The following is a 9,844-nucleotide window of genomic DNA, read 5'->3' as shown; positions in this document are numbered from 1 at the left end:
TTATGACTACTACCATACTGTCTTTATACCTGTATCACTGTACATATTATACTACAACTCTGTACATACATCTGATTAGCACTATACTCCGTAGTACTCATTTGTATATTTTGTATCCAGTTTAATCACATGTACATTGAATATTGCTGTTGCAATTTACTGCTACATTTGCACTCTGGTTGGATGCCAAACTTCTTTTGTTGTACTGTACTTGTGCTGTAATGGCCCCCCATTTATTTATATTCCAATAATGGTAGGGAATCCAAAAGGTTTGCATACATCTTTTTTTTATTCAACTTAAATCTTGTGATTGAAACACCTAGAAAAGCTAACATTCTCTTTTTCCTTCAGCCATTCAAAATAAAGTTTATTTTTTCCATAATACAAAGTATTCAGAATATACTGATAACAGGAATAACTTCTTACAATACACCAAAAAAAGGAAAAGAAAAAAGAAAACTCAATCTAATGAATCATATCAATATAAACACAGGAGTTGGTATGAATAATTTATACACATCAAATTCTTGGTAACAAATTGCCCATAGTTTATTTAAAAAAAAAAAAAAAGTATAATATGTACTGTATATCGATATAGACAAAGAGTTGTTTTATTCAATGTCAGTTCCATGATGCACTCCAGTGGTAAAATTGAGACAAAAAAAATCTGAATAAATAAAAGATAAAACATCAGAAGTATCAGAGAGAGACAGACCCACTGAGTCACTGACACTCCCACCCCCTAATGAGGTTCATATCCCCCACACCCCTCTTCATTGAGACCAGTGGGAGAGTTGTGGTTGAGAGAAACGCCAAGCAACACAGGGTGTCAGCCATAGTGTGAGGGTGCTGCTCCTGACGGTGAAGTTACACTTAAGATGTTGATCTGGGGTCAGTCTTTAAACACCCGCCCCCCCCCCCCACACACACTAACTGTTTAATTTGGAGAAGGGATGGGGAGGCTGATCTCCAGTCAGTTGCCAAGGACCACCTTCAAGGGATGAGGGGAGGGGCATGGATACATTGGAATGAAGGGTATGGGAGAACTGGCATGAGGATGGAAAAGGCCATTCGTCCCTTAGATCAATTGTCTAAAAAACACCAGAAACCCTCCCCCTTCCCATTCCTCCCAGTAGACCACTGACCATCCACAGTAAAACAGTACTGGTTCAGTAGGTCTATATAGTTAGTTTTCCATCAATAGGACAATCAAGGACTTAAGACTTTGATGGCCCTCAAAAGGCATTTGCGTGACCATCCATCTTCTCTCTGGTCCTGGAAAGCAAAGGGGGGTAAAGCAAATAACGGCTCCTCCAGCTGCTTTAAATGAAGTTAATATACTACGTCTGTCAAGAACTGCAAGAAGTGTGTTCTGGAAAAATCTACTTCACTGTAAAGGATCCCCCGCAACAAGAGCAGAATCGTCCTAAAGGAAAATGCAGAACAGGTCAGAAACGACCTCTGCTTATAATTGATCTGAGGCCCATAAGCTTGGCAGATGAACAGAACTGATAATGGACAACTTGACATCCATACAAATCGTGCGGTTAAATTAGTACGGTATGAAGGATCAAAGATTCAAAAACCACGGCACTTAAAACTGAACCTTGCCTACGTCTGGGTTCACAATATAACCAGTAGGATCGTGCTGATTGCAGCTCTTAAAAAACATTCTTGCCCCTAAAACATTCTGTAAACTTCACTTTTTCCATTAGTCATTGAGACTACCCATAAATCTACTATGGTCGTATGTGTAGCAGCACGTCTGAGTAACTATAAAAAAAACTCAACTGGTACCACTCGCTGAGCTAACAAGCTTATCTCAGTAACTAGAGCTGGAAAGGGGGGAAGTAAATACGTGGCTCTGGTGTTTATACATTAAGAGCTACAAGAGGAGACTCTACTTCTGCACCATTTGTACGCAACACAAAGAAAGAGCACAAAGCTGGTGATCTGGATTTATTTCTTTTTTTTTTTACATAGAAAAATAAACAAGAAATCAAAAACAAATGAACATTATTTCCATCCAGCGATGTGCCTTTCTAACAACTCGAGTTACACTGCCTTCTCAAGGGGGAAACAGAAAACACTGCCTTCTCAAGGGGGAAACAGAAAACACTGCCTTCTCAAGGGGGAAACAGAAAACACTGCCTTCTCAAGGGGGAAACCGTAAAGAAAAGAAAAAGGTACGTGCCTTTGTGCTTCTGACGCAGGCCTCAACAGATGTGGACGGCGAGACCAGTGTCTCTCTCCCCATGTTTTCTTCCAAACCGTTTGACTGAATTTCCAACATGTCTGGCATAACCCCCGCCCCCCCCCCCCCCCAAACCAAAAACTGTCACTTGCTCCCCGATTGTATAACCTTACTCCTTGCTGCTTCTTATGCCCCCCCCCCCCCACCCCTCCCTAAAAACAAACAAAACAGAATGCACCGTTACCCTATCAAGATGGTGACACGGAGAACATCATATGAACACGCCGGCCCCCTCTGCTCCCTGACACCACCTAGTTATCATCGCTCCTGTTCGTCTTCGTCTCCCCAACATGTACAATGCTTCTTCAGGTCATGGGTTTGAAGCAGTGACAGCAGTAGCAGTGAAGCAGAGGGAGGGAGGGGGGCAGCGGTAGGCGTCCACCTCCACCCCCACCCCCCGCTTCGCCAACTTCAGCCCTGAGAATAATAATTGAAAAAAAAAGCCCCATGGACCAATGGATCTAGTAGGGAAGATGACCTGCCACTCGACTGGAATGGCATCAAAAGACAGAAAGTAAAGGACAGAAGAGGATGTGTTCCATACTGTATGTGGGTGTTTGGGTGGACTATGTATTGTAATCTGCCAGGCAGTAGGCAGCGTCTGTGGAGGTATATTCAGGGAGTCTGGAGGAGGAGGAGGCGGAGAGGAGAATGAGGACGAGGATGGGAGGGAAGGGTTGTCCTTTCTGGAGAGGTCAGGTGACCTGCGGAGGATTAAACCACGACGACGACTCCCTTTTCTACTGCTCACTGTCAAACCAGCACGAGTTGACGCCGCTTGCCAAGTATGATGAAGGTGCTTTTCGCTCTGATCTACACATATCCCCGTGGAGTCATGGGTGATAGCTGGCATTATTGGCAGTCTACCTCCGTGACCCTCCTAGGGCTGGCACGCCTCAAGAGATGGTTGGACTTTCCAGGCAAGCTCTCATTGACAAACCTTCAGTCTCACATTCTAGACGTGTGTTAATGTATCTTTTGACAAGCCAGACCATATGAGGCATAGTGACCTTTTGCTACAGGGTGCCGAATGTGATATTTCTTTATTATCTCAGCGTAGGTCAAGTTATAAACATACAAACTGGAATTTTATACAAAAATTAACGCCACTAATTGACATTTACCCATTTTGAAAGGGGCGAATGGAGCTTGCCTAAAATTGTACCACCGCGATTCTGCCCCAATCACCGAGCTACACGGTGGTCCGGCCGTCCAAAGCTACGGCGAAACAAACATCCGTTTTCACAAGATAACTCGACACACTTCACGACAGCACTCAAAACATACGTGGCCACAGATATTTCATATTCATACATCATCCAACGTTTCTTCTTCCGAAAAACGTCCTCTCCCATCATACCCCTCTTAATATCACAACATTACCAACAATATCCAAAAGTACACTTTATGCAATCAATGTGCTGACGGAGGAGAGAAGACCCCTTTTCTTGACCCCCCCCCCCCCCCATGATCACAACTGTTGCTTCTGTCCAAGGACGACAGCGGTTGCGATTGGAGGCTTGAGAAAAGAGGGCAGGGTTTGAGATTGGTCAATTGCACAGCATTTTGATGGTCAGATCTCATCTTCCAACATGTCTCCTGTGATTACTCTGAATCTCCACCCCAGCGTTCATAGTGTTTCAATGAGGTTCTCTAGAGAGACGATCACTAACATTGTCCTTGCAGGTATGCGGAGGGGGGGGGGGGGGGGGGGGGGGTGTATCGACTTTTTTTTCTTTGTACACCTGTAGATCTAAAAAAGAGTGAGGTAGATGAATGCTTGAAGAAAAGAGGGGAGAAAAACAGTTCCCCTATATGAAAAAAAATAAAGAAAAGAAAATAAATCCAAATAATACTTCCTCATGGGGTATTTGTACAGTGATTTACATCTTACAAAAGAAAACAAAAATAATAAATAAACTTAAAGAGGGCGGGGAGGAGGGGAATACATATACAGCAACCCGTCTGAGGTGAACAACTCCTCAAATTACATAACCAGGTGGGCCTCTGATCAGCTACCGTATTAATTAACGGATTTGGAATCCAAATCTCGAATAAAAATGTACTGTTGTGTTCCAAGTTAAACAACGGCGGAGTCTGTACTAGTTTCAGTTCAGACTACTTGACTTAGTATGGAGATATGTCGATAACAGCGTAGTGTTGGACAGACGCCTGCCTCCCGATTGGAAGACGTGTTTGTGTAGGAGGGGCGGGTGGACGACGCTGGGTCGTGACTGGCTGGTAACTCGGGTTAAGAGGTGGACACAGCCTTACCTCACCATCAGAGCACTAACAAAACCCAGACGAAAACATCAGCCAGTCTCAGAAAAACAACCTTATACTACAGGGGCCAGACGACGGAGAGTGAAACCCAGAGGACAATAAATGAATGAATGAATACATACATATGGAGAAAAGTAATGCCTTTACTCTTCTTTGACCTGAGAACCGTGTTGACGCAGCGCTAGAAGGGGAGGGGGGGGTATTAACAACTCACAACGGAGCAGAGGTGTCCCAAGAAGACAAAGACATGGACAGTAATCAATCACAAATACTTCAGAACAAAAGAAAATAAGATCTCAATCTATCAAAGAATGGGGGGGGGGGGGGTACTTGTATTAAAAAAATAGAAGGCATTGGACAATATGTGGCAAAAACATAATTTATGAGCAACAGAGAAACAATGTTGTTTCAGATTAACCTTTTTTTTCCTTTTTGTTTTTTTAATAATTTTTTTTTCTTTTTGTTTTTTTACAGAAGTACAAGCTTAAGAAAAAAAGGACTGTAGTGGAAACGGTCAAAAGATTGAACCTGAAGGATTTTCTTTCTTTATATATATATACATGTGTATATATATATATAGATATATATATTACAACCACAAGAGAAATAAAGAATAAAATAGCAGCTTCTTTCTGTACAGACAATTAGATGAACATCTTGAATCGTAAAAAAGTTATAAAAGTGACACAAACAAATGATGTCTATGTAAATGCTCTGTGGTCTAACATACAACTGTAAGACCAATATAGAAATGTCTGACTCTTATAGAGACTAATGTCTAGGCGAACAAAAAAAAACCTGCCTGTATACAACAATGTTTCACTTGACTCGGAGCAAACCTGCTTTCAGAACAAAGTGGATAAGGCCTAGTTGAGTGTTGATTTCTCTTGAAGATAGGTCCTTCCCATACCTTTCTTCCTGTTCGCACGCCTGCTTTGCGCTCTAAGGTATGTGTGTGGTTAAGGAAGGATGGATTAGAATGACTGCCATGTGGCCAAAATAGATATCAGGGGGCCAGAATCTTCTCACGAAGTGCAGTTCCTTTTAAGATACTGTAGTACAAAACAAACGAGAAAAAAATATAAATTAAAAGAAATACGCCAGTGTAACAATGTGGAGTGTCAGAAATTGAATGATTGTTTTTAGTTGCTTTATGATGAATAAAGGGGAAAAGAGAGAAAATACAAAAAAATTAAAGAATTTGGCAACATATTTGGCAGATTGTTTGCCCCTCAGTGAAGCCACTGAAGTTGAGAGGCGTCCATTTTCACTTGGCGCCCTCGCTAGCGGAGACCGTCATCACATATGGGAAGGAGGAAGAGAGGGGGACACGCCCCCCTCGAGACAGTCATCACATATGGGAAGGAGGAAGAGAGCGGGACACGCCCCCCTCGAGACCGTCATCACATATGGGAAGGAGGAAGAGAGAGGGACACGCCCCCCCTCGAGACCGTCATCACATATGGGAAGGAGGAAGAGAGGGACACGCCCCCCTCGAGACAGTCATCACATATGGGAAGGAGGAAGAGAGGGACACGCCCCCCTCGAGACAGTCATCACATATGGGAAGGAGGAAGAGAGAGGGACACGCCCCCCTCGAGACTGACAACATATACACATGTATTAGAGAGACAGCGACCTCTTTGTAGTGCTTTTATGTTGGATTTGCCTCCAGATATGCTTAACAGATTCAGAATATAATGCCCGTCCAAACCCAACCAAACCACCAATAAATGTATAAAGGCCTGCACATTTAGTTTTTCCCTATTTGGAAATATATATATAAAAAGTAAAAAAAAAAAAAAAAAACACAAATATATAAAATGAGTTCAGCCATGGAAAGTGAGACCCCCCCCACCCCCCCAGTTGATTTTCTTCTTTCTTCTGTAGTTTGTTGTCCTCCATTGCTCTGATGCCACGGCGAGTGGCTAGTTGTTACTCTGACAGAGTGAGTCAGTTGATATAAACCTAAACTACAATAAAAATATGAAAAAGAGTGTCCATGGAGGTACAGTAGAATATGGACTGAATGCCACCGTTGTGTTTCCCGCCCGACACGGGTTCCATCTCAGGCCGTCCTTGGAGAGTCTACTCTGCTCAGAGAGAAACCAAAACAACCCGACAGATATTGAAAAAAGAAAAAGAAAAGAGGGTGTGTGTATTCAGCAGCCGCGCCACCCCCCCATCCCCCTCTCACCCAACCCCTCCCATCCACAGTGGGACAGTAAGGAGCAGGCCTGTAGGTCAGGTGTCTGGGGGCGTTGGGGTATCAGCAGGCGGAGGACTGGGGCAGGGGCATGGCGCGCTCATTCTTACGTCCGTTCATGTGAGCGTAGGGCTGCATGTCGTCCAGAGACGCCGGCATCGCGTTGGCCGCGCCGGGTGCAGCTGCCGCGCCGGGCCCGTTGGCCGCCTGTTGTCCCGGCGGCTGCTTGTCCGCGGCCGAGCTCGCCTGACAGGGGGACGACGGGGACGCAGGGGCCTGGGCGCAGGCCGAGGGAGGGCTGGAGCCTAACGTGGGGGCGGAGGAGGGCGTTTTGGAGCCAGGGGAGGGCGGCGTGTGTTGCGAGGGGGGGGTCTGCTGTTGCCTGTGGGCCGGGGGCTGCTGCGTGGACGTGGGGCTGCAGATGGGGGGCCGGCTGGAGGGGGCAGGGTCCAGGGGCACGTTCTCCATGTTCTCCACCTCCATGTCCAGCTCCTCCGTGTCCGGAGGCTTGTTCTCCTCGCTGTAGAAGAAGCTCATCTCCCTGAAGGGAGCCTCCAGGTCCTCCTTGATGCTGCTGATGATCTCCAGGAAGGCCGGCCGCATCTTGGGGTTGTACTGCCAACACATCCTCATCAGCTCGAACCTGAGGAGCACACACGCACGCACGCACACACACACACACACACACACACACACAGTAATATACATGAGCTTGTGTGCATAAATACATAAGACACACGTTGGGCTAGATAGCGACAACAACAAGTCCCTTGTGGTAACCCCATTCAAAAGGAGACGATATAGACCTTCCAATTGACAGACCAATATTTGGTTTAGCCAAACATTTACTTTCAGTTTCTAAAAATGGCTGTGTGTTTTCTAATGACTTGTTTTTCAACCAGGCACAGGCTGTTTACAAAGTAGTTATCGGATGCCACGCAGTTCCCCCCTTTGGCCAGCAGACGGCACTGTGGAGCACACAATCCTTAACTGAACCTACAAGCCTCTGAGGCGACGCAAACAAAGTCTGCCTCGGCTCCGGCACGCGGACAGACGTCTGGATCTTTCCTCACCTGCGTGTTAGCCGCGGGATACGGCGACAAATGAACGGCTCGCTGTCCACAGACGTTTTCAGAGCGGTAATAAAGCCCACCGGTACAGCTTACCGGGGGCCTGTGTGTGTGTGTGTAAAACCTACAAGTGAGCCCTCGTTCTCGACAAACGAACAAAAACAACGCTGGCGGAGGCAATGACAGGATGGCCGAGGCCAGCGGCACATTCCAGTTTGCCGCACACCTTTAATTATATACAAACAAGCTAAGAATACCATGGGAGTCGTGAGGCTGCTGAAACCAAATACCATAGAGCTCTCTCTTTCTCTCCACCCCCCGGCCCCCGCTCCAAATGACCCGGGACGGGACGCCATTTCACTACAGAGCAGGCCGCTAGCGGGGCAAGGGACACCAGACCACAGTGACACTAGATCACTGCCCTTTCTCCCTCTCTCACACAGACACACACAAACTCAAGACATGCGCATATATCCCAAGGGAGAGGAATGCAGGCTGTTATGGGAGGTTTGCATTTTGGCCTGTAGTGCAGAGCGGCTATGTGTTCGCTGAGGGCTCCGACAGCTCCAGTAACCTGTCAGGTTCACCAATAGCGTCACACATTCTCATCAGGCCAGCTGGTCTGTGTGTCTGCGTGTGCATTATGTAAGTATGTTGCACGCATTTGTGCAAATGCAAGCGCCTTCGCAAAGTTGATTTACCAGCATGGTGGTGTAGAATAATGGCGCATGTTCGTACTCTCAGGAGCCCGCCCCCCCCCCTGCAAAATCCCATCTCAACTCGCGGGAACATAGGCTATTCATATAGTGTCCTCCATCATTTATGCCAGAATTCCATGTTGTACTTTTCCCTTCATTTAGTGAAGTACGTATATGAGGAGGGGCTTGGCTCTTGTCAGTCATCAGACAGGGGTTTGGTCTCTCTCTCACCAGCAGCAGCAGCAGCAGGTCTCGTCTGTCATCAGACAGGGGTTTGGTCTCTCTTCACCAAATGGAAGGATAATATTTTTGCAGTAGTTGACACTGCAGGTCCCTGGAATTCTCCACTGGCTCATTAAAACGCAGAGAGGCAGCGGCCTTTTGGCACATGTTCAAGTGTCAGAGCGCACACGCACACATAGGCATGCAGACACACACACACACCGACTGTACCCCTGTACAACCAGAGTAACCCGAGGTAGTGGAGCATCTCCAAACATCCAGCTCGTCTTAAAGGCGAGGTCAGTCCTGTGACCAAACATGGCACACAAACAACAAAGACTAAACATGTCTACCTGCCTGCGGAAAACACAACAAGTAAATAAACAAACAAATAAATAAAAGAATGTCCTGTATCTCTCATGTGGAGTGAGAAAAAGACTCTTGTTATAGAAAAACTGACAAGTCTTTCAGCTTTCGAAGATAACGACAGTATGCTCTCCGAGGACCAATTTCCACACGCTACTGACCAGATAGACGCTCGTTTCAACGGATATGATAATTCACACTTTTCATAGCGGCTTTATCGTTATTACATCATAACCATATCATCATACAAGCACAGATGCAGCAAATATGCGCTACTGCTTGATATTCAGCAGTTAATATCCTCTGCCAACTGGCCATCCCTGCACACCCGTCGCAATATGCACTGGATCATGCTCATTTACAAAACCCTCCTTGGGTTGCCCGCCCCCCCCCTTACCTATGACATCTGCCACGACACAACACTCGTTCTGCTCAACACATTCTCCTAAAGATTCCAAAAACATACACTGCACTTTGGTCAAACGTCATTCAGGGCTGCTGCTGCCAGGAACTGGAACAACCTACAGAAAACTCTCAAACTGGTCACCTTTATGCCTAAGTCAACATTCAAGCACTCTCTGATGAACATTCTTACTGATTCCTGCAACCGTTTCTCAACCCAGTAACATCCCCGACCCCCTGTCTGTCATGGTGCCCCTCTCAATGCTATATTGCTTGTTCTATGTATATTTATATTGTAATAACATATATTGTATGTCGGAAATGTTTAATCCTGAATTCCTTT

The 9,844-nt window shown here is 45.9% G+C and overlaps 1 protein-coding gene across 1 annotated transcript in view; it reads right to left on the bottom strand.

Moving 5' to 3' along the window:
* Positions 1-6,434: 6,434 nt before the first annotated feature.
* igf1rb (insulin-like growth factor 1b receptor) overlaps positions 6,435-9,844 on the bottom strand; it is a 188,936-nt gene continuing 185,526 nt past the window's right edge. Inside the window, exon 21 of the mRNA XM_084337679.1 lies at positions 6,435-7,386. Within this exon, the coding sequence (XP_084193805.1) occupies positions 6,807-7,386 (580 nt within the window). The 3' untranslated portion in view covers positions 6,435-6,806. The remainder of the gene's footprint in view (positions 7,387-9,844) is intronic.

This window comes from Notolepis coatsorum (genome assembly GCF_963971535.1).
Source record: "Notolepis coatsorum genome assembly, chromosome: 20".
In the NCBI taxonomy this organism is placed as follows: Eukaryota; Metazoa; Chordata; class Actinopteri; order Aulopiformes; family Paralepididae; genus Notolepis; species Notolepis coatsorum.
The sequence above is the reverse complement of the archived record's forward strand: the minus strand, read 5'-3'. Positions and strand labels throughout refer to the sequence as shown.